A 27,844-nucleotide genomic window follows, 5' to 3' on the forward strand; every position below is an offset into this window, starting at 1 on the left:
ATCACATTTGTGATGACGTACGATGCGGGCCAGTTGTTATCCTGAATTGAATTTTTCTGCTCTGAGTGAAGAGGATGGACTGTGCAACATATGAGATGGGGTTGCTGCACATAGAAATAAGGTCAAGCAAATAATTACCATCAGGAATGAGGCACCATAATGAAGATTTATTAGCCTCAGTAGCAGCATACAAATGCAGCGGGTAGATTTTAATTGGGTGTTTTCTAGGAACAAAAGAGCTGCTCGGACTGCACTGACTGTGTGTTGAAGGTTGTCAAGAAGAGTGGATTTATTTTTCCCCGAGAAATGAAAATTACAGTCAGAGAAGAAATCCGTGACTGAAATTAAAAATCCGAAACAAAGAAATAGGGATTTGGGGGATGGATGAACCCAACAGCCGCTCTGCTGCTGTATCTTCCAAGGAGAAACTTAATCTCCCTCCGTGTAAGTTTTTGGTCTCAGTCGTGCTGTCAGATTCCTTCACGTCCCAACACGCTGGCAAACTGTCAGTCGTTCATGTCGCTCTGTCTGGTTTCATTCATCTGCTGTGTGTCCACTGAAGCCTGACCACATGAGTGGAGGCGGCGCCCTGCAGCAACGCACCACCTACCTCATCTCCCTCACCCTGGTCAAGGTAGAGGCTGTGGAGGAGAATGGAGGGGAGGCCAAGAACAGCACCCAGGGGAAGGAGGTGGAGGCCCGGCCTGGAGGAGAGGCCGGGGCGAAGGTGGAAGGTGAAGCTCCCGCACAGGCTGAGAACGGAGCCGGACCACCACAAAGAGCTGAGGATGCTGACATCGTGAAAGGGGGGATATCCGGCGATGAACTCAAAGATGGAGAGAAAAAACCCGTCAGTCCTCTGAAAGATAAACTTCCCTCCACGGCTGATGTGCAGAGCAAAGGGAGCGAAAAGCCGCCGTGCAACCTCTCGATCCCCTTACCGGCTGAGAGAGTTCAGAAGACAAAGTCTGCAGAGATCGACTTCACACGAGTCGAGAAGACGCCTTCGACCCCAGAGGCACAGCAATGCAGGTCACCATCGCTGACCACGACACCTCCGACAGAGGTGGTGGAGCCAAGCCGAACCCCGACCAGGACCAGCCTCCCTATCCGTCCTGTGGGTCAGCGTCCGGTGAGTCTCCTCAAGTCTCACAGCAGCGTGGCCACCCGCGGGCGTGAATCCCGGGACGGCAGAGAGCGCAGCCCTACCTCAGCACAGAGCCTGGACCGGAAGGACTGCCGTATGCCAACTCGCTCTCCAGGCCCCTGCAGGGCCTCGTGGGCCGAGGCCAGCAGGCCGGACGGATGGAGGGACATGCGGGATGAAACTCAAGCTGGACTACCTCTGGAGATTGGAGGTGGCGTGGCTGCAGTGATGAGAGACATCCCCAGGAAGGAGAGGCTGAAGACGGGCTCGGCCTCCCTGCCTGGGCCCGTTACCCAAGCCAACAAGCCGGCACGCAAAGGGAAAAGCCGCACGCTGGATAACAGCGACCTGAACAGCCTCTCAGAGGACCTGGGGCTCGCCAGGGAGGCCCAGCAGGCGCAGCAGGGCCAACGAGGCTCCGCTAAAGACAGGAAGATGCTAAAGTTCATCAGTGGCATTTTCACAAAGAGCAGCTCGGGGGCGGCGGGGTCGTCCTCCACAGCACCTCCTGTCTATATACAGAGGGACTCCAGTGAGGAGGAAGGTAGGAGGTCACATCACTTCACCTCTCAAGCTCTAAATCTTCATGTCGGCCACATCCATGACAATTATCAGACACACTCCTGTCCTCAGTTCCTTTGCCAAACAATTATCAGACAGGCAGCTCCTTCATCTGTGCACAGGCATCCATCTAAAATGAGTCGGGGTGGGGTTGGGTGGGGTTGATCTTTATAAAGAACCCCACACAGAATACATTTACAGGCTTTAGTGCCGTCACATGCCGAGAAACATTACTCCCGAAGCCAAATCGACGACAGATGAAGTTCTTTGATCTGAGAACTGACAATAGCGTCGTCTTGGACAGTCTTAATCTAATTCCCCTCAGAGTGCGGGCAGATTTCACACCGCTGGAGGGGTAATCTCTGCACTTACACACACACACTTAAGCAGCGTTCCCAGCATGGGTTTAAATCTCATAATGAAGCCAAAGGGGAGAGGAGCTGGTGGCATGATCGCGGATGTGCTGCACTGCTCCGCTTGGCTTTATTTCCATAGAGAGGGAAAGACATGAGGCGATATTTGTTCACCCACGTCAAAAAGGGAAGTGTGCATGCACAACCAATCAAGAACATTTCTAATCCTGTCTTTGATATTCCACCCACTACATGTTCTGCCACTACATGGGGCTATTTTTTCCTCCTCTCCTCTCACTCCTGTCTTTGTCTCTGTCAAGCATTCAATTTAAATTCCTCCATCATGTCAGAAGCATTCATGTGGCGTTTTAAGATTGACGATCAATGAGTTTTAGCTTTTTTTCCTCCCCGCTCTTCGCTGCGTGTCGGCAGCCGCAGCGTACAACAGTGCATCTCTTTCACAAACATGTTTGCTCAAAGAAAGAGCGAGTGTCAGCCTGTGGGAGTGTGTGTTTTATGTATTCATTCACTCATTGTGTATTCACACTGTTACACATGCAAGTAGTGAGACTAGCCCTGCCGACTACACACACACACACATAAATACACACACACACAAATACACACAGACAAATACACAAGTCTGCACACGACTTACACACACTGAGGGCAGGAGGAAGTGTTGCCATGGCAACCGGCAGGACTGCTGCTTCTACAGAGGCAGAGTCTGATGAAACAGAGGGGTGGAGGAGGAGGAGGCGGTGTGTATGTGTGTGTGTGTGTGTGTGTGACCGTGCATTGACACACAGTCTTCTGAGAGGATTCTGACAAAATTCCCCCCCCAAAAAAAGATTGAAAAAATTGGCAGTTTTTGAATGTGAGCTACAGGCTACATGTGGGGGTTGCAGAGTGCATTGCACATGATTGGTTTGGAGCAGGGAGTGTGGATAATTGGCTTTCTGTATAAATCTGTGTCGAAGCAGCAGAAGGATCACACTGTCTGATCACTTTTGGCATAAAGAGAGCTTTGACTTTGACAAAGATAGACAAACTCTGTGTGTGTCTCTGTTTGTGTGGTAGCCCGTTTTTTTCGCAGAGAGCTGCCTGCAGCGGCTGCTCGTATGTATGGAGGCCCATTTTTTTCCTCATCTGAAGCACATCATCACTGGCTGCATCTGTGCCGTGTTGGCCTAGACGCTCCATAGATTTAGAGGCAGGCGCGAGTTTAATCATCATCTGTCTTTGAAGGACACTTCACACATTCACACCCAGGATAGCGGGCACTGTAGTCTGCCAAAACCTCCTGCTCCCCTCTGTTGTCTTTCTCTGTTTCATTGCTCTCCTCCTTTAGTATTTTTCTCTTTTGTGTTTATTTTGTTTCTCAATTAGTTTTAGCAACATGTTCCCCAGCATGACTTTGGGGATCCACTGACTGAGTCAAAATTTTCACATATCCAGTTAACCATCTCCACACACAATTGATGTATTGGCATAAAATTTTGCACCAACATTCATAGTGCACAGATGTTCAGTCATAATGACTTTTTATCCGCAGTAGCACCATCAGGTAAAAAAAATTCAATTTGTCTAACACTTTGGTTTATGAGTAAAGGCCAAGACAGATCAAAGTGACAATAAAGAACGAGCGGCTATGAAAGCCGACCAGGTGTCACCCCACATCGCCTGAGTCGCACATGAACACACCGCAAAGACCACAGCTAATGGCCAACTAGCTTGTATTCTGCACCTGCATGAGAGGAGGTAGCTCCCCATACCAGCAGGCTGCTGTAGTCTGTGTTTGTCATCCAAAAAGGAAAACTAGAGGACCAACAGGACAGATTCAAGATACTAGTAAGCCAGTTAGCACATGAACAACACAACCCAATGCTGAAAGAATAGAGGATGTTTACTGTGCGCTAGTAAACAACAACATATACACCCACAAACTGTCTTCAAAAGAGCTCAGTGGCTTTAAAAAAAGATCTTATCTCATTTAACAAGTTCATTTCAATTTCACTCCCTCTTGACTCTAGCCATGTGTTTACTTTCCTCATTTCTGTTTCTTCTTCATGTGCCGAGCTAAACTGCCAAAAAAAGAGACTTCTCTCACCGATGTGCTCCACTAGCTCTGACACTGATCCAGTACGTTGAATCGGCTGAGAAAAGCAAACAAGGGACAAGTATTGCCAACAGTGTGGGAAAACCACAAAACTAGAGCAACAGACTCACATAAAGCAATGGCTAACAATCGGCTAATGCTGCGTTTCAGGTGCACGATGGCAAACATACACAAAAAACATGTCAAACTGATGTCTCTTTGGCTTGTGTACACACGACTTAACTGTCAGTAGTTTAGCCTCCTTGCGTAAACAAACATGATTTAACCATAACCAGCTACCAAATAACACTGGCAACATATTCTGACATCAGTTTACATGTAGAACAAGTTTACTACATCATCTATGCATTTTCTTAAAAATTAAATCCAGGCAAATATATTTAACATTGCTTTTGTGTGCCTAAAAGGTTGCAGGCATTGTTGGGTGACGTCTTCATGAAGTTGGGGTAGATGGATTAGCCCAAAGTTTAAGAGCAGGAACTCTGACTTTGGGTGGCGTTTCATTGTAGTTAGTTTTTTTTTTTTGCAGGAATTTTCATCTTAGAGTGCAACAGACGCACCTACAAACTAATGACATTTCCATCAGCCTTAGCTGCTCTTTGTGTTAACTGCTAACTCAAAAAAAATGATCATGCTTAAAATATAAGCTCATGTGGTGAACATGGTGAACATTTTATCAGCTAAAAATCACTGTTAATGCTGTCACTGTGAGCATGTTGCAGCACAGAGCCCCAAAGCCTCTGCAGACTCTTTTCATGTACACTCAGTTGTCAGTTTATTAGGTGCATAAACTAAAACTAATGCAGTCTAATGCATAAGTCCTGCAATAAATCCTTCCTCATGAAGGTTTTGATGTTTAGTTTTTGTTGAAGCTGTTTTACAGGTATTGATTCACCTGTATGATCATTTTGGAGGATTTAGTTTGTGGTGCTGTTGAATTCATTTGTGTTTTCGGCCTGCTGACAGGTGTTTCTATTATTTTGTCCATCATATTTATATCAATAAGAGTGGCGATATGTAGCACATGCATTTCAGCAGCATCATAAACTACGTCCTCCAAGACAATCATACAGCTGAATCAACACCTCTCTGAACATTAAAACCTTTGTGTAGGATTTACTGAAAGGACTGTTGTATCAGACATTTCATTTGTTTCAGCTAAGTGTACCTAATAAACTGACAGTTGTGTGCATGTTTTTTCTGTCTCTGTCACTTTTAGTCTGTCCTCGGGCTCTTTCTTTCTCTCTATTCTGGTCCCTGTGAAGCTGCAGCTGGGTGTCTGGGTGTGAGCGTCACATCACATTGGGGGCATGCCACCTCTCCTCTGCCCAGCAGGGATGTTAACACAGCTGTGTGCAGCCCGACCCCTCTAGACTACTGTATTGTATGGTGTGTGTGTGTGTGTGTGTGTGTGTGTGTGTGTGTGTGTGTGTGTGCATATGAAGGCACTATGCTACATTATGTTATACTTCAGTGCCCCATGCATCTCTGCAGCACTTCTACATTGGTTCCCTGTGGCTTTGGCAACATTTTTTATGGTAATGAAGAACAAAAGCTATTGTTTCACATTTTATTCATCATTTTAGTGGGGCTAAAGAGATTCTCATATTCTCCAATTCTCAAAATACGTGGACTGTACACAAAATTGAAAAAATGTAAATAATTTGACAACTAAAATGGGCATCTTGTCTACGGCTTTTCACCTTTTATTTTACACTCATACAAAGTTATATTTGAATTATTTGAGCTAATCGCTAAAAGACACTAGTTCAGCACTGGACAGACATGATGGAAAATGATGGCTGTTTTATCGGTTTACTGGGTTAGCAAGGTAGCTAGCCAGCTTTAGCTAGTCAGTAAAGTAGTAGAGTGAACTATAGAGGAAGAAACTCTCATTTCTGTGGTAATATCCACTGAGCCTGTAACATTACTGCATCCAAAATACTGACATTAAAATGAGTTTGACACTCCTGAAGTTAGGTGTAAATCTTTCAACATATTGATGAGTTTAGGTTGTATTATGGTTTGGAATTGTTTTACTTTTGAGCTGCAAAGAAGAGATTAAAAAAGTAAACATGTGCCAGCAAGACACACGCAGCCAAAAATGACAAACACTGTCTGGTTCCAGCGTCTACAGTGTCAGGGTTTGTTTTTTTGTCTGTTTTTTATCACTGCAATCTGAACATCTGCAGGTTTTGGACTGTTGGTCACACAAAACAAGATATTTTTAGATGTCAGAAAACTGTTACGGGCGATTTTTAAACTATTTCTTTTACATTTAATTGTCAAAAGTTTAATCCAAGAATTTAAAAAAAGTAAGCAGAAACTGTAGCTATAGTTCAGAGAGGGACACGGTTCAAATGCACAGACGAGTCTTTGAATGTTTGAATGGCAGCTGAACTGAAGCATCCAGTAAAAGACCACAGTAACTCACAGCTGCCCGTCACTTACGGCACACGGGGAGCAAAGTGGATAACGAGTGTTGTGGCTGCATCTTGTTCGATTCCCCCGTCGCGAATGAAAGGTTATATTCATTAAGACGACCTGCGAGGCCACACGTGTGCCTGTGGCGAGCGGTCACGCAGAAGCCGTGTGATTTATTGCGCTCCTACAGGCCGTTATGATGGCTGCCCTTTTTTACTGTATATGATCCAAATGATGAATCTCTCTCTGTGTCTCTGCCTCACTGACTCTCTGTCTTTCTGTCTCTCTGCAGTAAATATCGCCAACAGCCAGGAGTGGACCCTGAGCAGATCCATCCCAGAGCTCAGACTGGTGAGACAAATGTGCACCAGTCACTGTGCCACTCACAGCCAGTACACATCTGCATCGGAGACAGATTTATTCATTTATTCAGAATTATGTCACTGCATTAGAGATGCTGCTGGAAGTCTTTAAAGAGTTAAATATAAAGTATTTGCATTTTTTGAATTTAAGGTCAAATTATTTCTTTACACTCAAAATATACATTTAGGGTGTTAAATTAGGACCCATCTAGTTTTATCATATAAGAGAGAAGGCAGATATCTCTACAGCCGAAATCTCACATTATCTGTATGTCACATGTAACAATCTGCAGCTCATATCAAAACTGTCTACATCAATAGCACAACAGTTAAAAGGAAAAATATTATTTTTTTGATTTTGGGGTGAAGTGTACCTTTAAATTATGATTAACCTGTATGTAGAAATATCAGTTGCGGTCATGTGATGTTTCTGAAACAGAGGAGTGACACAAAGCTGCTGCAGGCTCTTTTGGCGGCAAGTAAAAAAATCAATCACTAGAAAGTGGCTAAACACAGCACCACCCACTTTGGAGGACTGGTATGGAATAATTTTGGAAGCTGACCTCTTTGAGGATTAAAAAGAATCAATTTTATCAAATCTGGGATAAATGGATCAAATTTATAACCCCACTATGAGCAGACTTTGTATGACCCCACTACAGCTTCAACTTCTCTTTTTGTGAAGATCTGTCGCAGGTTTGATGGACAAATGTATGATTATGTCTTTTTTAATTGTCCTGTAAATGTCACAAATAAAAAGACAATAAATAAATATCAGTTGCTTCAGGTTAAACTACCAGCTGATATATAAAGTTGTTAAAATTGGCTTTATATCAGGGATTCCCACACATTCATTTATTTATGGCGGGGCGCTACAACTAAATCATCCTCCGTCACAAATAGATTTTTGGAGCTGGACTGTTAATTAGAAGTGCTGTTGAAATATACGTACGGTTTAGTTTATTATGGCGAACTTAGAGCAGAGACTGTGCAACAGAACGCCGACTGAAAGTCAAACTTAACCTCTTTCCCTCACCTCCCATCACACATGCACTCGCTCTGTAGGAAACACTATATTGACCAAATTCACCATTAAAATGCTAATCACATGCAACAATAAATAATATATTTCATAATATATTGTATAAAATTAAAAGGCCACTTAATTAGTCTGCTTTTATGATGCTTATGATGTTTTTGTTCACTGTGTGGTGTTCAATTAAAAGAAGAAATGAACATATCTCAATACCATGCTGTTATTGCACAACACCACTTTTGATCGTGACCTCAATAATGAACATATAAATAAATTTACACATTAAAAAACATGTCAACACAAACTGAACATTACGAGCTTCATATAAATGGAGGTTTTGCAGGCAGATTGTACAGATGTACCTGATAAAGTGGCCTTGAGTGTACAATAACGTACGATTTTTCATTTAATTTTGCTGATAATACTATATGCATTTTATCTATGTAACATTTTAAACGCAGGACTTTTACTGATAACAAAGTATTTTTATGATGTGATATTGCTACTTTTAAGAATTTGAATAATGCCATATACATGTACATTTATGTTTAAAAAAAACAATAAAGCAATGTAACGGCAGAAATTAAAGATCTGCTTACAGACTGAAGACTAAACAAGCCTGAACGGAACAAAAACATTTGCGATAGAGGAACTTTGTGTTTATAAAATCAGCCTCAGAGTTATAGTTGATACATCAGACTGTGATCGAGCGCGCACGCTGACCCCGAATTAACTTCATGTTATTGTATTTCCTTCCCTCTTCTCTCAGGGCATTCTGGGAAGTCTAAAAAGTGGCAAGTCAGCACTGGTGAATAAATACATCACAGGCAGTTATGTTGCACTGGAGAAGCCTGATGGTAAGAAATATTAAACATATCTTCAGTATCGTGTGTCCTGTACAGAGGGGGACTGTAACTGAGTACATTTAAACGGGCTACTGTATTTCAGTACAAACGTGAGGTAGTTGTACTTAACTTTCTCTTTTCGTGCCTCTTTCTACTTCTACTCCGCTACTGTATGTTTAACTTCACTCCAATTATTTGAAAGCTTTATCTGCAAATTAAGGTTTTTGCACACAAAAATTAATTGGCAACTATTTTGATAATCATTTCAATCCATTTTCATACAAAAATATGTATTGGTTCCAGCTTCATACCTGATTATTTGCTGCTTTTCTTTTTTAATTATTTTACTAAATATTTAGAAAATATTTAAGTTTGGACTGCTGGTTTGACATAACAAACATTGTGAAGGTGTTGGTTTGGGCTCTGGGTAATTAACTAAATTTCTTACTATTTGAAGATTTTTTAAAAAACAAAAACGTACCTATTTACTAGGAAAATTTTGAGCATATTTAAGATCCAGTGTGTAGGATTTTGGGGGATATATTGGCATAAATGGAATAAACAAATTAAATATAATAATAAGTATGTTTTCTTTGTGTATAATCACCCGAAAAATAAGATTGTTATGTTTTTGTCATCTTAAAATGAGCATTATTGTTTGTTTTGGGTTTTTTTTTTTGTTGCAATTTTCACCTTTAGATAACACTAAATTCTATACACTGCTCCATTGTGTACATTTTCCCTATTTTTCCTTAAATAATATTTTTAATGCAGGACTTTTACTTGCACAAAAGGTTGCGATATTAGTACTTTTACTTTAGTAAAGGATCTTAATGCTTCCTCTACCACTGGTCCTTTATGTAGAGTTTAAATTTTTTTTTTTTTCATAAATAACTGCTCTTATAAAACATAATTTTGGGTCCTTGCTTTACTCTTATTTTATGTGTTTTTTATTCAGAGAAGTTTTGTGCAGCTTGATGTGTGATGTGCCTTCTTCCTCTTTCTGTAACACTGATGAATAACTGTCATCGTCTCGGTCAGGTGGCAGGTATAAAAAGGAGGTGCTGGTGGACGGACAGAGCCATTTATTACTGATCCGGGAGGAAGCTGGACCACCCGATGCACAGGTGCTTCTTTGTGTGTGTGTGTGTGTGTGTGTGTGTGTGTGTGAGAGAGAGAGAGACAAGCGTTAGTGTGCAAAACTGTAATACCTGCAGACTTCATCATGCATCATCCTCTTCCTCCTTCAGTTCAGCAGCTGGGTCGACGCGGTGATCCTGGTCTTCAGTCTGGAGAACGAGAGCAGCTTCCAGGAGCTCTACCAGCTCTACAGCCAGCTGAGCGCACACCGCACGGACATCCCAGTCATAGTGGTCGGCACCCAAGGTCAGCACACGAATCATCACAGCCATGTCGATTTATTCTGGAGCAAAACCAAATACATGTTCTGCAAAAAAAAAAATTAAGACAGTTAAAAGTCAATTCTTTTGAACTGAACTACTGGTCAGTCACAGGTTAGACTCAATTTCTATTTACGGTTTACAGAATCAATGCTTTATTTGACACAAAGAAATTACACTTTGTACAAGAGTCAGTAGAAAAACATCTCTATGACTTAGTTGTTTGAAGGACTGAAGTGAATATTCATCATTCTTCATCATTCATCTCCATATGCCACTTTGCACACAGCAGTTGTACTTTTAATTCTGTCTAAATAATTTGTATCATGTATTTATTCTGTTTTTAGGAACGCGTGCTGTATGTTTACTGTCCGAGTTTGTTTTGCACTGCATGTTGAGACACGTCAAATACCATTTTCTGTCATGACAGACAATAAAGTTTTCTAAATCTGAATTGTTAGAGGAAACAGCTGTTACATATCTTATACTGTGAACACACACAGCTGAAGGGTGTATTTGCAAAAACAGCTATCCACGTTTAATTTTCTTTTCTTTTTTTTTTGCACAGACGAGGGAACATTTATCAAACTGGTGCTGTTTTACTCATTTTAAGGATTACTTTTATCTGTTTTTGCAAATGATCTCTTCATATGCTTTGCCTGTTTTCTTCAGACTACAAAAAGTTAAAGTCTTTGAAGAGTTTTAACTCAATGCATGCTAGAAATTCTGTTTATATGGAGATTACATTTCTTTACAAATGCGTATTCATTCATTCAGTTATTATTTCAAGTCAAAAGACTTAAGAACTTTAAAAAGCTTTGAAGTGGTCTGAAAATTTAGGAAAAAAATCTGACATATCTTTGAAGTAGTAAGACTTAATTTTACATGATCCTAGTTTATTTCCCTAAATTCCTGTCTGATATTTTACAGGATACGTTAAATGGACCATGGAGAAATGTCTTTTTCAAGCAAATACACAAACAAACCATTCTCTGGTTCCTCTAAAATGAGAGGATTTGCTGCTTTTCTTTATCATATATGATAACAGTCTGCATATTCTGGGGTTTTGGACTGTCAGTTGGGCAAAACAAGCAATTTGAGGACATCACATTGGGCTTTTTTTTTACACTGTGTAGACTAAATAAATAATCGATTACTTAAAAAATAAGCAGCAAACAAATCAATAAAGAAAACAATTGGCCTAGCTTCTATTTAGAGACTTGTTGCATGACTGCTTTATCATAATTTACAGATTTTCACAGATCTTGTTTGTTTTTTTCCAGATAAAATCAGTAGCACCAACCCTCGTGTGATTGAGGATCAGAGAGCCAGACAGCTGTGTATCGACGTGCGTCACTCGCTGTTTTACGAGACCTGTGCGACCTACGGGTTCAACGTGGATCGAGTCTTTTCAGAGGGTGAGTTGACTGAAATTAAATCTGTGACACAGAGGGAACGGCCTGATTCACCGCAGAGAAAACTTCCGTCTGTGACACAGATTTCCGATGAGTGAAACAGTTGAACGTCTGCTGTGTGTTTTCCAGCCGCGCAGAAGATCGTAGCTCAGAAGAAGCAGGCGGCGCTGCAGGCCTGCAAATCTCTTCCCAACTCTCCCAGTCACTCGGGAGGCTCCACACCAGGATCAGCATCGTACCCCGGACAGGTACCTCATCCTAACTGCTGTATTTGTTTTTATTTCTGCATCATGAGAAACAGTGGGCCCCTCTCACATATTATTACAAGACATCAATATGTTTCAATATGCATCAAAAACTTTAAAAAAAATCTTCTGATAACATAAACATAAAGCCAAAAAATGTATATATTTTAAAAACTATAAACATGATACTAATATATCTTGATTGAATGTAAACAAGTACATTTACTCAAGTATTTTACTTAATTTCAAGGTACTAGTACTACTTTGAGTATTACCTTTTATACTTTATACTTTTTTTTATTTCTTGCTGAACTACATTCTTTAAAAACAATTACTTTTAAGTTATTTTTATTTTATTATTATTTTTCAGGATTTTTTTTTACAAGATATAAATCAAATGATAAATTATTACATATTATCATTCATGCTTTAAGTAATTAAAATAGCTCAGCGTTACCAGCATGCAGTTTTAAATGGATTAACATGTGAATGCATCACTGATTAAAATCCATTGATAAAAAAAAAACATAATGCATAATGAGTACTTTCTGGTGCTTTAAGTACATTTTGATTCTAATGCTTTTGTATTTTTACTCAAAATTTTGAGTTCAGCACTATTTATTTTGGCGCTATAGTATTGCTATTTTTACCTGACCCAAACTGGGCACAAAAAGAAAGATTTTCGCTTCTTAAATCAATAAATATTATACAACATAATCCACTGAACCATATTTATATTTTATCATTTTAAGTGTAAAAAAATCCAGCAGTGACCTCTCACTGCTCCAAACCCACGTCTTCCACTATACAGACGACTGTTGTGCGCTGCCAGAAAAATATATAACAGCTCTGTTTTGCACAGATTCACACGTCGAAATATTTCTCCTGTATCTTCCTGCAGATATCAGGGCGCTGAATATTAACACATTCAGGTTGTTATTGTTCTTTTGTTTGGGTAAACACAATCTTTTTCCAGTCTAGACAGATATTACATAAGGCCTGATAAAAATAGGACGCAGATGAAAGTGTTCTGCGGTTGCCATGCTGGTGCTGTCTTCTAAATTAACATACTTTTTCTGCTTCGAGAGCATTTTTTTAGTGGTACTGATGCCAAAATACTCATTTTTATTCATCAGTTCTGAAATATGCAAGATAAAAAGAGACATAGTTAACTATTGAAAAGATATTCCACGGGGAAAAAAATACATATTTCTTTTAAAACATGACTCGAGTAGGATTTTGAGATTCAAAATGAGAGCTCTCTCTGTGGAGATTAAACATTCAGTCTGAGGAAGAGTTACGTGTATAATAAAGCCAAAATCATCAATCAAACTGAAATCTCATTTTCAACGCCATCTCAAACACCGTCCATCACTCCCCTCCACATCCATCTCAGCTTCATCAATATCACCATGATCAGTACGTGAAAAATTCATACCGTCGATCATCGCCCACTTTTTGTGAAATTATTTCACCCGTTTTTCATCTTTCAGCCCATTCTCACTCTCTCCATCTCTTCCCTAACGCCTCCATTCTCATCTCCCTGACCTCCTCCCCCACCCTCGCTCCTCCTCTCAGGCCAGTAATGGCTCGAGTTGTGGCTACGCCTACTCCCTCCCCTCCACCCCTGTGATCGGTCACAGAGACCTGCGGGTCGCACAGGGAGAGGGGGGAGGCAGCGTCACCTCGCGTCAGCTGAAGACCATCCCCAGACGGCCCTCCCTCTTCAAGGTCAGTTGTTGCCAACTGACGGGAGTCTCACACCTCTCCGTCTCCTGTCATCTCTCACAATCACTTCACACCATCCAGCTCCATGTCCGAGTCTCATTTCCCCCAGTGACCAGATAAAAAACCATCCTGTAAGTCAGTATAACAAGAAACTTTCTCAAAATAATGAATTCCTATAATGAGAAGCGATAACAAGTCATTATTTTCAAAAATGTTTCTCATTATTTTGAGATCCTAAGTCATTATTTTGAGATTCTCACCAAATTATTTTGAGATACTTAATATTCTTAACGATGCTTCTCATTATTTTAATATACCAACTCATTGTTTGGTGAAAATGTGTCATTATTTTTAAAAACTGTGTCCATTTGGGCTGTGTAAGTCATTATTTAGTAGGTTTAGTTTTGTTTAGTAAGTCAAGCATCACATTATTTTCAAATTCTACATCATAATTTTTATAAAAAAGTTTTTCATTATTTTTTTGAAAAAGACAACAACAAAAAAAACTCATTACTACTACATTATTTTTGAGATGTCATTATCTTGACATAAGTCTTTTTATTTTTTAAGTCATTATTTGGGGAAAGCTTTTCATTATAAAGGCTTGCAGGATCCTTTGTTTTCATCACACTGACAGAAATGGCTTCAACATAAATCTTCTGCTCTTTTAAAACAAACATTTCTATTCCAGAATCGGGACACGGATAAGAAATCGGGCGATGCAAAAGGGGATCTGAGCGGCGTGCGAGGCGTTCCCATCAAACAGGTTTGTTTAACATAACAAAACAGAACACAAAATAAACAGAATCCTCAATGATGCTTCAGTTTGCTTGCAGCTCAGAAATATGTAACAATTCCCTCCTCAGCAACAAGGTGGGAACAGAATATTTATTTCATCTTACATAAGCAGCAGGAAAAAAATCAGATTCAACCTTTCTCAAGGGTGTTCTATTAATATTGTGCTTTCGACTATTGTTGTCAGAGCACTTTACACTTTGAAGAAACTGTCTCAACTCTAAATTTAGTCAGATGCAGAGCGGGGTTTGTTACGAGTGAGTGCAGTGACCTCGGCTGTTGTTTTTTGACAGAGCATCCTGTGGAAGAGAAGCGGCAGCTCTCTGAATAAAGAGTGGAAGAAGAAATACGTCACCCTGTCCAACAATGGCACGCTGTCGTACCACTCCAGCTCCAGTGTAAGAGAACACCAGAGGACGGGTCGATGCAGCAGTAAAACACACACACTGAAGGATTCACGGTTTTCACTGCAGAGAAGATAAAAATCTGCAGCTTTTTAGATTTATCCGCAGTCTCAACTTCAACAGTTTTCACTACAGGACTGGAGGGATTGCTCTGAAACTTTAACCTACTTCTGACATTTGTATTTGTCATTAAGTTTCCTGCAGCACCAGTGTGTTGGTATGTGGCTTAGAAAGTACTATATTTCAGTACATTTTCAGGTGCTTGTATTTGAGTATTTCTACTTTATATTTCTACTCCTTTACATATCAGCACATTTTTTCTCCATTACTTTTACTGAAAACCTATTTTGCAGATTCAGATTAATAGTAAAAAAAAAATCAAGTATTACGTTTTGTTGCATTATTACAGGTTTAAGCCCACGACTGTTTATTGATCCTCAGCTCCACATTTACCAGCTGCAGAATTAAAGCTATTAACTTTATTTCATCAATAATTATTCTATTCAACTCTTTGTCAATATAATATAGCAGTGAGGAAAAAAAAATCAATACAGCATGGTATCGCAATATTTTTGAATGGCCGACGTTTCTATACACAGACAGCAAGTATCAATTTTATATTATATAAATTAATAATATTAATATTGCAAACAATAACCTTTTGGTAGACTACAATAATAATAAGTTTTTTCAATCTACAAGACAGATTTTGCTGCAATAAAAATGACTAAAGTGAGATGACCACATTGAAAACATCATCTTGTTAGATAAAACAGATACTGACAGATAATTTCTTTTGGAAACAGAATTTGCAGTTGGAATATAATAAATAAATCGCATAATAAATTGCAACACATTTGCACACAATTGCACATTTGAGATCGCAATAATTGTATTGTGCTTTAAGAATCGTGATAATATGGATCATGAGGCCTCTGATGATTCCCATCTCTAATTTAAAACATATTTCACTGGAAACGGCTTTTTTGTGGAATGAATACTTTTACTTTTGGTGCTTAAAGTATAAGTAGATGCTAATATATTTTTACTTTTACTCAAGTAAAAGTTTAAATGCAGGACTTTCACTTGTAACAGTATATCTACGCTGTGGTTTGAGTAGTGCTGAGTAGTAAAAGATCTGAGTGCTGTTTCAGACGTTAATACAGCGTCTCTGTGTTCATTCTGTAGCACAGCATCATATTAAAAACTAATAACGTTTTCTTTATAAACTTTTAAACTTTAAAATAAGCTGACAGATAAATGTAGCAGAGTGAAAAGCATAAGCCTTTAAAATATTGTGGTGTATAAGTACAAAGGAGCATAAACTTTAAACAGTCAAGTACAAACAGCTCAAAACTGCACTTTAGTTAAGTACTTGAGTTAATGTACTTTATTACTTCCCATCGCTGATTATGTCAGTGACAGCAGCATCGATCTAAAGCTTGCTATCATATCCGGCTGTAGCAGCAAAAGTTGTGTTTTACATTCGGTTATATCTTTGGCAGAGGGAAGACTGTTTTTAAGTGACGGTCTCGTTAATCTGTATTCCTCATTAAAGTGTCTTACATGTGTTATATCGTTGTGTTTTAGGATTACACACAGAACATCCACGGAAAAGAGATCGACCTGCTGCGTGTGACAGTAAAAGTTCCTGGGAAACGTCCTCCGAGAGCTGTCGCTCCTGCGGGGCCCTCACCTGTCCCCCCTGGCTCTGTACCTGGAGTCAACGGGCTGAGCAAGGAGCCGACAACCGCCGAAAATACCAGTACAGGTACTTCTTCCTACAGAGTATGTAAACAGAGCACTGTCACTGATTTTCCTATAAATATCAAATCCCACGAAGATACAAAAAACCAACAAATGTCAGCACGTCTCTAAATACTTCCTGACTTCTCTGTTAGTGAGAAGCCGGTCACAGACGAGTCTGCTCTGTTGCTGCAATCCATTGCAAGTCGCAACTTAGTAATTTGACTCTGTTTTACCGACTTGTAATCTAAATGCGTCCCAGTCCATCCGCTCAGGCAAACACGAACCCCTGCAGTAAACTGATGTTCAAGTGACTGAGCTTTAAAAGCATCCACAGAGGACCTGCGTCAGTTACCACAGCGCCATTAGCAAAGAAAATATCATGTAAGTCAACTATTTTGCTCGTCTTTCCTCATTAAAATAACGCACAGCAGATAAAAAGTGTGTAAACGAGGGCTGAGCATGAAAGCGTGAACCACCACAGCCAGAAATAGAAACAGAGATTTTTACACTCCCGAGACTTCTGTCAAGGACAAATCAGCGGAAAGGAAACGGCAGCTATAACGTTGTCGCACATCGGTTCACAACATAAAACACTTCACGAAGTAATACAAACGATGAAAATGTCGTTCTGCATGGGTCACTGTGTGCCGCTGTGTTGCAGTGACGTCAGATGTGTTTATGTCGGTTTATGTTGGACTTTGAATTCTGACCTTAATGACCGTTTTATCGCACTTTTCCTTGTTGGAAGTTTATTTTTTTCCTCGATGTTCTGAGTAAAATCATTCAGGCAGGAGACAGCTCCTTAAAGTGAAGAATGGGAGCCGCTGCCACCTAAGAGCTGTCTCTTTTTGTAAATTACTACAACACAGAATAATGGGATGATCCCATTACATATTTGTTAAATACGATCCAGATTTGTCTCACTTTGGAGACTTTTTTGATGTTTCGTAGGTTGTGAAAAAAAGAAAAGCCCTTATGATGAAAAAACTGAAGATTTTATTTTTGCACATCATAGACTGTATATGAAGATGGAGGACGCTCACGTAAAGCTAAAATATCCCACTGCCATCTTGCATTGGTGACGTCATTCAGAGCCAGAGTCCTCAGCAATATCCGCGTCGGGGAAGTTGCCGCCAAAACACCCTTCGGATCCACTGCGAGCAGCGCCATTGAATGCGAGCACACGGATTGGCTCTCACAGCTGTCAATCATGGTGGAAAATCACCTTTTTGTAAAACTGAAAGACTCATTTAACCTGAACTTATCATAAAAACAATCACTTGAACAGACATCAGGGTGATGAGAAATATCTTCAGTGACAGAAACCATCTTTGGGAAAATTTATTCGGCGTGTACTTTGAGTTTGGCCTGTGTCTCATTCACTAACATGGAGGGGCGGGCTCTGTGACCTGTACTGCAGACAGACAGAGAGACTTTGGGGAAACTGTCATGTTGTCCATCTTTATATACAGTCTATGGTGCACCTCATATAAATACGACATACTGCGTATAGATTTTTCACTTCCTCTCTCGCTGTCAGTTCCTCAGTTATGTCCAGCCACTCTGTCTGTGGTCGATGACCGCTCTGGTGGTCTGTCGCCTCAAGGAGGAGACAGAGGACTTCAACGCTGCCCTTCTTCACTGTCTACCAAAGCACAAAGTGTTGGTACGTACCGCAGGAAAAAAAAAACACTGCCACCACTTCAAAGATACTTAAGCTTCACTGAAACTGCATTTAATGCCGTCATACAATTATAAGAGCTTCATTATTTTTGCATCACACGTCAGACGCCCTTGAAGGCGCAGCTAGCCCCTTCGCTGGGAAAGACCCCGGCCAATCATCTCCCATGAGCGACAGGAAGAAGAACAGGAGGAAGAAGAGTATGAATCAGAAAGGAGATGCAGCTGTCGGGCAGGCAGAAGGTAACTCAACACAGAGATTCTGATGTTTTTTTCCTGTTAATATTCTTTGCATGAAATACTACTGATGATTTATAAATATACATATTATAAATATACAAATACACAGATACTATAGTGAGTGTAAGACGCATCGAAAGAGTTTTTTAAACGCATAACTAGAAAATGAATTCATTAATAAAACATGAATGTTCTTGAGGCTTTTGAGGAAGATGCATTTGTTATTATAAACAACTCGAACCATCAACATAATGTTTACATATTCAGATTTTTTTACATACTCCTACGCAGTTTTCCTTCTTCTGATGCTTCTATTTTCTACCTCTGTCTCCTCAGTGAGGATATAGATTAGTGTTTGTCTGTCTCTGAATATTTCTTAACAGCCTTTTCTTAACACTTGTCGCACTTGTCTTTCTCCTCTTTTTTTCTTTCCCTGTGCTTATCTCTTGCTCCGCAGCCAAACGCAAAATGTGGAAATTAAAGAGCTTTGGTAGCTTGAGAAACATTAATAAGACAGGTAACAAGTGAGGGTGATGGAGCTGAATCAGCTTTTGCTTGGATTTAAATACAATATCTTTCCTCTGTCTGTTTTCCTCCTCAGTGTGTCTGACATCCCAAGCTTGAGTTGTTCATCCGACTTGTTTTCATTGAATTAACCAAAGATTTTTCTGTTCTCTCCTTCCATCAAACTGCTGTTTTGTGTTGCTTTTTTGTGCTCCCTTCACTGACTGTGGATTCACAATTCCCATTATATTAACTCATGGTTTCTCTGTACACGTGCAAATATTACTTGAGTACTTACTTGCTTCCCTTTTACCCGCAGAGGAGGAGAATGCAGACTTTATCATTGTGTCGTTCACCGGGCAGACGTGGCACTTTGAGGCTCAGAGTCTGGAGGACCGGGACTCGTGGGTGACGGCCATAGAGAGCCAGATCCTGGCCAGCCTGCAGTCCTGTGAGAGTGGCAGAAACAAGGTAGACACGCTTTAAAAGGCATAAAAACCTATTTTCTCAATCAGCATCTTATCATCTGGGATAGGATCCTACATGAGCACATATTTACTTTGTTTTTTTTGCATCAGTTTTAGTTTAGTGACATCTGATGACAGCTGTGTGGCTGCTGCCAGCACTGTCAATCAAATCTGATAAAATCACACTGACACAATCATGATAAAAACAGATTTGTTTTGGGATGTAAGGCCAAGACACAGCTGCATTTTTAAAATAACTTTGATGCTCTCTGACCTGTGAATTTGTGCTGTTAACCAACAGCAGGATGTCTTTACAGTGTTGACATTTAAAGGTCAGTGTGTAGGATTTAGGTGGATATATTGGTACGATTTCTTCAGTGTATCAGCATTCAGTGCTTGACATTTCAGCTGGTTGCAATCTACAGTCCTCACCGCTAGATGCCACTAAATCTTACACAATGCTCCTATAATACAGAAGACTTTTGTAACTTATTCACTTTGTTGAGCCGTCCAGTTTTATCAAACCTCCTCCTACAACTAAACTCCTCCTGAACTACAAAAGAATAATGTTTTACAGAACATTACTATATGAGGCAGGTCTCAAGGGTATTCATGAAGTAAAGATCAGGACAGCACTGTCATTATGTTTTTAATTATTATTGCCACACTCATGAAGAGGCCTGATAACCTTCTTCAGCATGTACATTGGCAATATTACAAAGAAAGACCAAGGAGCAAGGGAAGCCAAAATCTTTTTAAGACATAAAATCACCATAATTTATCAATACACATATATTTACATCATAAAAACAAGGTCTCAAGAGTACAAATAGATGTTTTTAAACAAAATAAGCTTATGAGCTTAATATCTGACTATTAGCAGGTTGAAGGTCTTTCTTTTACTTCTCCAAAAACACTATACACTGAATGAAATGATGAATGATATTATAAACATCACAATGCAGCAGCTGGAAATGTTTCGTGACTTATTAGGCTAACCTGTCCCGGCTAGCTAGCATGTTAGCAGTTAGCTCTCCAGCTACTGTCGTTTACCGAAAAGTTCTGCAAGTATTTATTGGTCACTTTCACCGTAATGTTTTCTGGTGAGACACATGGAGTCTCTATGAAAGTGGACAACGCTTCTCTACTCACTTACTGTACGATACGAAGCCAAAATGTCCCGTTGACATCTCGCATCGGAAACGTTTGCGCACTAATAATATCCGCGGTCTTGAGTGCCCGCCCATTAACCCGTCCGACCAATCATGAGCAGCGCCACTGATCGCGAGCACGCCGATTGGCACAAATAGCTGTCAATCACGATTCAAGTAAAATTCCGTAATTAAAACCAAAATAATACAAAAAATAAAAAAATAATTAAATAACACTCGAAAAACACCAGAGTGACGAAAACTACTTAAATGACCGAAAACAAATTTGGGAGAATTTTATTTGATGTTTTAGTTTTGCCAATGTATGCTGCCTTGACGTGCTCCCCGGAAACATCGTATTTACCGTAATTACGAGTTAGGAGCTCAGGAGCGGACCTCCAAAGTCGTAATTACTGGTGGGAAATCGAGGAATTTGATATAAAACGTAAGTTGCAGCAAAAGCATGGAAATAGTGTAAAAAAAACATTTTTTTATTTTGTTCCTAGTAGCTATCATTCAATTTTAGTGCTTGTACATTTTAGTATATACATCTATTAGCTGTAGCAAGAAAGCAAATTTTATACTATAAAGCATGCCAGACGAGTGTATGAGTTGCCTACTTGACGTCTGAAATGAAAAAACATGGCGGAAAAAAGTCAATATTTGGTCAATGGTAAGATATTTTTTTATTAATCTAGTATTAAATATCAATTTTGATCACATGCAAAATGTAACATGGTATTAATGTTAACTGTTATCCATGTAGAGTGACCTAGATTAAATTAAAAAAAAATTTTGCTAACATATCAATAAATAAAAAATTAATATATCAAAATATAAATAAACTGGAAACAGTTATCAAACTCTTGTTTAGATGCTCTTAGCATTAAAATGCAGCCCATCTTCTTGGTAGCTTCCATGTTGTTCCCACTTTATGATCTCAAATTATATGAACACAACAAAGTCTGAAGAATGACTTCTCAAACTCGGAAACTACGACTTTCTGATATTACATGAATGCAGCATTATTCAGGAACATTAAGAGGGCGGGGTTTATGATCTACTGCAGCCAGCTACCAGGAAGTGATTGAGATCTTTTGGCTTCACTTCTGGGAGCTGCCCTGTATTATTAAGTCTATGGAGCTGTCAGTCCAGTGTGACCCAGGGATGACATTTTTCTGTAGGCCAGCACAGGAGTTAGTTTCAGCATGATTCCCACCACGAACAGCCAATGGGATTTTTCCATTAGATTTTTGATCATTGCAGAAAATAAGCTCTGTTGCAAACATATGTTTGTAGAGTTGCAAGCCTATAGAGCTATTGGGAAATGCATAAATCTGGAAGAAGTTGGGGGTTTTAAGCGTTTTCTTCTTTTTAGCTGCTCCACGGAGTAGAAATAAAAAATTTGGTGATTCTGTTTTTAGCCATTAAGCTCCAAAATGCTCGAACAGCCCACCAGTGGATCAGAGAGGAGCTGGAACTATTGGTACTTCTAAACATAAACTGAAAGTTTATGTTTAATTTTAGTGTTTTTTTTCAGTATTTTGTAGTGCCTTGCTATCACAATTTTACAATTTATACTTGTTTTATTTATTAAGATCCAAATTGTATAAGTACATTTTGATTGATTGACATGATGTAGTGTCATACGTTTTTATTGATACTTGTATTTTAACTGAACTCCCCTATATGCCTTTGCATATCATTTTGTTCTTTGTAATGTTAGTAAATATGTGGACAAATAAATGATTCAGATATGTTTGTTTGTGTGTAACTGTGCAGGCGCGGAGGAGCAGCCAGAGTGAGGCTGTAGCGCTGCAGGCCATCCGAAACGCCAAGGGCAACAGTCAGTGTGTCGACTGTGAAGCAGCAAGTAAGTTCTTAAAAGTCGCCGTCTTTCGCTTCGACTGCAGATTTCCTCTGAGGAGGATGATTCTGCTTTCATGCCTCATCCGAGGCCTGCGGGGGTGTCACACATTTCACACTGTTTATATCCACTCAGCCATGGAGGAAGAGGGACTGAAGTACAGAGACACTGTTCCAAGTCAAAATCATGCATTTTATAATTTACTTTAGTAAAAGTACAAAAGTATTGGCATCAAAATGTACTTAAAGTGCCAAAAGTAAAGTACTCATTATGCAGAATGGCACATTTCTGAATAATGTAAATAATCTTATTGGATTATAATGATGAATGCATTAATATGTTCATTACTTTAATGTTTCAGCTGCTCTAGGTGGAGCTTATTTTGATTACTTTATATACTGCTTGGTATTTGGAGACTTTCTTCCCAGGATCAATAAAACTTGATCATTCATATATGTTTTTGATGATTATATGTCATATTCATAATATAAATCCTCAAAGAAATGAAACTTGTCAAATGTTTTAAATGTAGTGAGTAAAAAGTACAATACTGGGCTCTGAAATGAAATAGAAACATTATTATAAAAAAAATATATATAAAAAAAACTAACATAAAGTACCTAAAAATTGTACTAGTTTAGTAATAAGTACAATATTTGCCTCTGAAATGAAGCAGAAATATTATTTAAAAATAAAAATATTCAAAAAGAAAAAAAAAAAAACAATACCTAAAAAATGTACTAAAGTTTAGCACTTGGATAAATATACTAAATTATTTTCCACCACTGCTACCCAACAGTCTCTGTTTGTTTATTATTGTTTATTATTGCTTCCGGCACGGGCGTACGTTTTTGGGAGGGGCACATGAAACGGGGCGTCATTTCCTGCATTATGGTGATTTTTCTGCACACCAATTTTTGTCTTTTCTGCATCAATTTATGGTATAAATGTATTGATTTTGTCAAAATAAGAGTCCTCTGATAATTTCATGTGTCTTTGAGTGCACAAATGCACATGTTCTAAATACTGAGAGGGACTCCCTGTCGCCCCCAAAATCTTCCCCTATGGCTTCCTGTAACCAGTCCCTCTCTCTCGTCTCTCCTCCCTGCAGATCCCACCTGGGCCAGTCTCAACCTGGGCGCGCTGATCTGCATCGAGTGCTCGGGGATCCATCGAAACCTGGGGACTCACCTGTCTCGCGTCCGCTCGCTGGACCTGGACGATTGGCCCGGAGAGCTCACGCAGGTCCTGGCTGCCATCGGGAACCACATGGCCAACAGCATCTGGGAGAGCTGCACCCAGGGCCGAACCAAACCCACACCTAATGCCACACGGTCGGTATTAACCCTCTGAAACCCGAATCAATATCAGGTTTTTTTGTGTGTGTGTTGCGTTTGGACACCTTTCACAATTTATCTAACCCTTTGATACCTGCAGAATGGTTTAATTTTGAGAAATCATGGAGGAAAAGGCAACGGACAACAAGAAACGCCCCGCTAAATTAAAATATATATATATATAGAGAGAGAGAAGGGTGACAAAAAATAACCCAAATACTAAATGAAAAAAGGGAGAGGGGTTAGAAAAATATTTTAAAAAAACAAGGGGAAAATTTCAACAAGTCTATATTTATATTTACTATGATTTAAAATTTGAAATTATGTTCCAGAAAAACATACATATATATTTTTAAAATAATTTTCACCACTTTTTGGCTTAATTTCTTTTGAAAATATAAAGAAATGAAGACAAGCAACTCAACAAGAAATGACCCAAAAATGAGCAAAAAAATAGTAAAAAGTAAAAGTTGCAAGAAAATGACCAAAATAAACAAAACCATTAACAAGAAATTAGTAAAAAGGTTACCAGAGAAAACCTTAAGAAAATGATAATAAATAAATAAATAAAATAGAAAAATAAATAAAAATAAAAATCTAATATCTAATAATAAGAATTATAAATTAAGTTTTCTGTACATGTTTTGCCTTTAAAAAAAATCTTATATTTTTTTCAGGTCATTTTTAATTCTTGTAATTTTTAGCATTTTTTGGGACATATCTTGCCAAGTTGCTAACTGTTTTTTGTTTTTTTTTTCTTTGTTTTTGAAAGAAATCAAACAGTTTTCTCTGGTTGCAGACATTTAAATGTTTAAATGCTCGTGAAAAGTGTCTGAACGCAGAAAACTAATGTTGATCCAGGTGTTAGAGGGTTAACTTGCACTTGTGTTGATTGCAAAAATTATGATGGCAAAAGCGTCCTCAGCCGGCAGCTGAGCGCGCTGCGGTCACTGACTGCTGCGTGCGTCTGTTTTCACAGTGAGGAGCGAGAGTCGTGGATTCGTGCTAAGTACGAACAGCGGGCCTTCGTGCCTCCTCTTCAGCCGGCCCCGGGCCCCAGCTTCCAGGTGACGGTATGCCGGCGTGGCTGCTGTCTGCGGTGACGGACCGAGATCTGCCCAGACTGCTGCTCCTCCTGGCCCACAGCACCAAGGACCAGATCAACGCTACGCCGGCCGGGTCCAGTTCGCCGGCTCGCTCGGCCCTGCACGCCGCCTGTCAGCTGGGAGACGTAGTCATGACCCAGCTGCTCATCTGGGTGGGTTTTCTCCTTCAGATCCGGTACTCTGATTCTCCACAGTCCAGCCTGTGTGACGAGGAAAAACATGATAACTTTTCTGTTTTTTCGGGTTTTTTTTTTTTTTTTTTTAACGTTTTTCAGTTCTCAAACAGGACAGGACAGATTAAAAATAAATAATAATAATAATAATAAACAGTATTTGTAAAGCCCCTTTCATACATGAAATGCAGCCAAACTTGCATTGCAAGAAAGAGATTACATGCACCACGTGAAAAGACAAAAAGACATAATAAAACCTGCATGTAAAAATAAAATAAAATCAGAATAGAATACATAGAGTGCATCTTCAAATGGATAAAACCCACTGGATAAAACTAGTAAAAGTAAATGCACAGAATGCAGAACATAAGATGGGAAATAGAATAAATACAAAATAAAAACCCACTGGCATCGTTGATAAAAATTAAACAAAAAATTGAGTGTATAAAGTGCATAAAATTAATGATAATACGACATCTTAAAGATGTGCAGCATCAAATTATACAAAATGCCACAGAAATACGAGGAGTTAAAACAACATGATATTAAATATACAGTATAAATATTGGTTAAAATACAAGGTTGCTTTAATGTAAATTATCGACGCCACATCTAGTCTGGTAACAGTTGTTTAAGGTTGGTACGATTATTACTGCCTTACTTCCACATAATAAAGAGTCTTATAAAATTTGTCCACAGAGCCTCTTAAAATAAATGAACTTTTCCTAGTTTAAGGTGCTGCACCGCAAGTTTGAGCCTGTTTCCAGTTCAGTAAAACTAATCTACATGTTAAAAGGGTTTTAAATGCTGACACAGTTGAAAAGAGTCCGATCAGGTTCAACCGTGTGCCCCGAAATATCAGTTTTAAATATGGAGTCCCAGAAAATGAGACAACTTTGGGCACAGCCAAAACACCCTGAACTGTCCTCATCCCAAGCAGATTTTTAAAAAAATCTAGGTTTGTTTGAGCGACATCACTTTTCTAAAGAAAAAAAAGAAAGAAAAAAGACACACAATTAGTCTATTATTCACAGTTTGCTGCCGTCTGTATATTTTACTGAATCACAAAAAGCGTTTGGCATGCAGTGAGTGTGGGACTCCCGGGGCTCCAGAGGTGCCTGCTTTTAGTATTCTGGTCTCGTGTTTTGCAGACAGAGATGATAACGTGTAGTTTCACAAGAAATGCACTTAAATGTGATGATTTTCAACAGCACATGTTCGAACAGCAAAGATCTGCAGCTTACTGAGCACTCTTTTCTACCTTTAACTTTTTTCTGTCATTTTTTGAAAATATATAACAATCCATCCCTGTTAATTTTCAGGTCTTTTTGTTTTTTACTAATATTTTTCTGCAGATTGATTGAAGTTTTTATTTTGAACATGTTTTTTTTCCAATACCATAAAATAATAGTGCATAAAAAAAAAAGAAAAAAAAAGAAAATTTCTTGCCAAGTTGCTGATTATGTTTTTTCCTGTGTGTTTTTTTTTTTTTAAAAAAAAGCTTGAAAGCACAAGAAAACTGATGCTGATCCACGTCTTAAATCCACATTTAACTCCATAAGTGACCTTTATTAACGAGTTAATGTCGTGCTCTCTCTCTGCAGTACGGCATCGATGTGAAAGCGAAGGATAACCAAGGCCAGACAGCCATGAGGATGGCCCGAAAAACAGGAAGCAAAGGGTGCATTGATATTTTGCTCCAACACGGCTGTCCCAACGAGACATCCCCCACCACTGCCACGCCCGTCCTCTCTCCCGCCGGTCCAGCACTGCCAGCCTGGGCCGAACCAGCTCCAGGAAACGGGTGTCGTAGCGCAAACTGAAGGTTTTGGAAACGACTGGAGGATGCTTCATGTCTAGAAACCTTTTGGATACTTTGGAGAAGGGCGTGCTGTAAGAACAGGACTATCTCGTAGGATTTCAAAAACAATAGCTCCCGAAGACTGAACAACATATCAAACAACTTTAAAGCAATATTCATTCGATTTGTTGATGACAGATATGTTGCTGAAATACTGTGTTGATGTTGACCTCATTTCCAAATGACTCAAGTAGAAACTTTGTAGCCGTCTTCTGTAATTTTAGAGCAGACAAACTGCTTCTCGTTTCACTTCCTCCAGAAGAAGTGCAATAATCCAACTATGATGGTCAAAAGCAACAAGTTTTTTAGAGCGAGCCGAGTCGGATGACTGTGCGGTCAATACATGGAGAGGGTGCTGCTTTTTATTCAAAATTTATTGTGACTGGACCAAAACAGCTCGTATTTCCTTTGGCTTTACAGATAAAACCTACAGTATGTCATGTTGTTAGTTATGTGTGCCTGTCGCAGCAGCATAAAGGCCAGTTTGGCCAATATAAACTGTTTTTCAGTGACGAATCAGCTGAGATAATTCTGCTTAGACTAGAAAAATGAATGGTTTGGAAAATGAAATATGTCAGTGTTACTCTCGCAGGTCAAAGATATGGCGTTTTAATATACTGTAAATGTAACTATACTACATACTTAATGTTAAACTCTGTAACGAAGACACAACTGAAAAATCAAAGACTCAATTTTTGTAAATGATTTCTACTGGTAGTTTTGAAAATATGTCAGGTTTTTGTTTTTTTTCATCGTCTGTCATCATTTCTTATCCTCCTACGTGTCATGGAAGCATAAAAGCAGTAAACAAAATGCTTTTACATGATGTAAACGTGGCTATTTGTTCAGAGTTTTATTTGGGATGACCAGACGAC

General features: G+C 39.3%; 1 protein-coding gene across 1 annotated transcript; it reads left to right on the plus strand.

Annotated features, from left to right (window-relative positions):
- The first annotated feature begins 227 nt into the window (after positions 1-227).
- Positions 228-27,269, plus strand: agap2 (ArfGAP with GTPase domain, ankyrin repeat and PH domain 2). The gene is given in 20 exon segments (XM_042491477.1): positions 228-1,691; positions 6,897-6,955; positions 8,772-8,859; positions 9,889-9,974; positions 10,098-10,233; positions 11,531-11,665; positions 11,792-11,910; positions 13,486-13,638; positions 14,327-14,401; positions 14,724-14,828; positions 16,425-16,605; positions 18,124-18,249; positions 18,372-18,506; positions 19,327-19,478; positions 22,408-22,498; positions 23,604-23,826; positions 24,809-24,878; positions 24,881-25,087; positions 26,713-26,856; positions 26,859-27,269. Coding segments are annotated over 20 exon segments (3,468 nt in total). The 5' UTR covers positions 228-571; the 3' UTR covers positions 26,922-27,269.
- Positions 27,270-27,844: the final 575 nt, after the last annotated feature.

Source organism: Plectropomus leopardus, chromosome 8 (assembly GCF_008729295.1).
Source record: "Plectropomus leopardus isolate mb chromosome 8, YSFRI_Pleo_2.0, whole genome shotgun sequence".
In the NCBI taxonomy this organism is placed as follows: Eukaryota; Metazoa; Chordata; class Actinopteri; order Perciformes; family Serranidae; genus Plectropomus; species Plectropomus leopardus.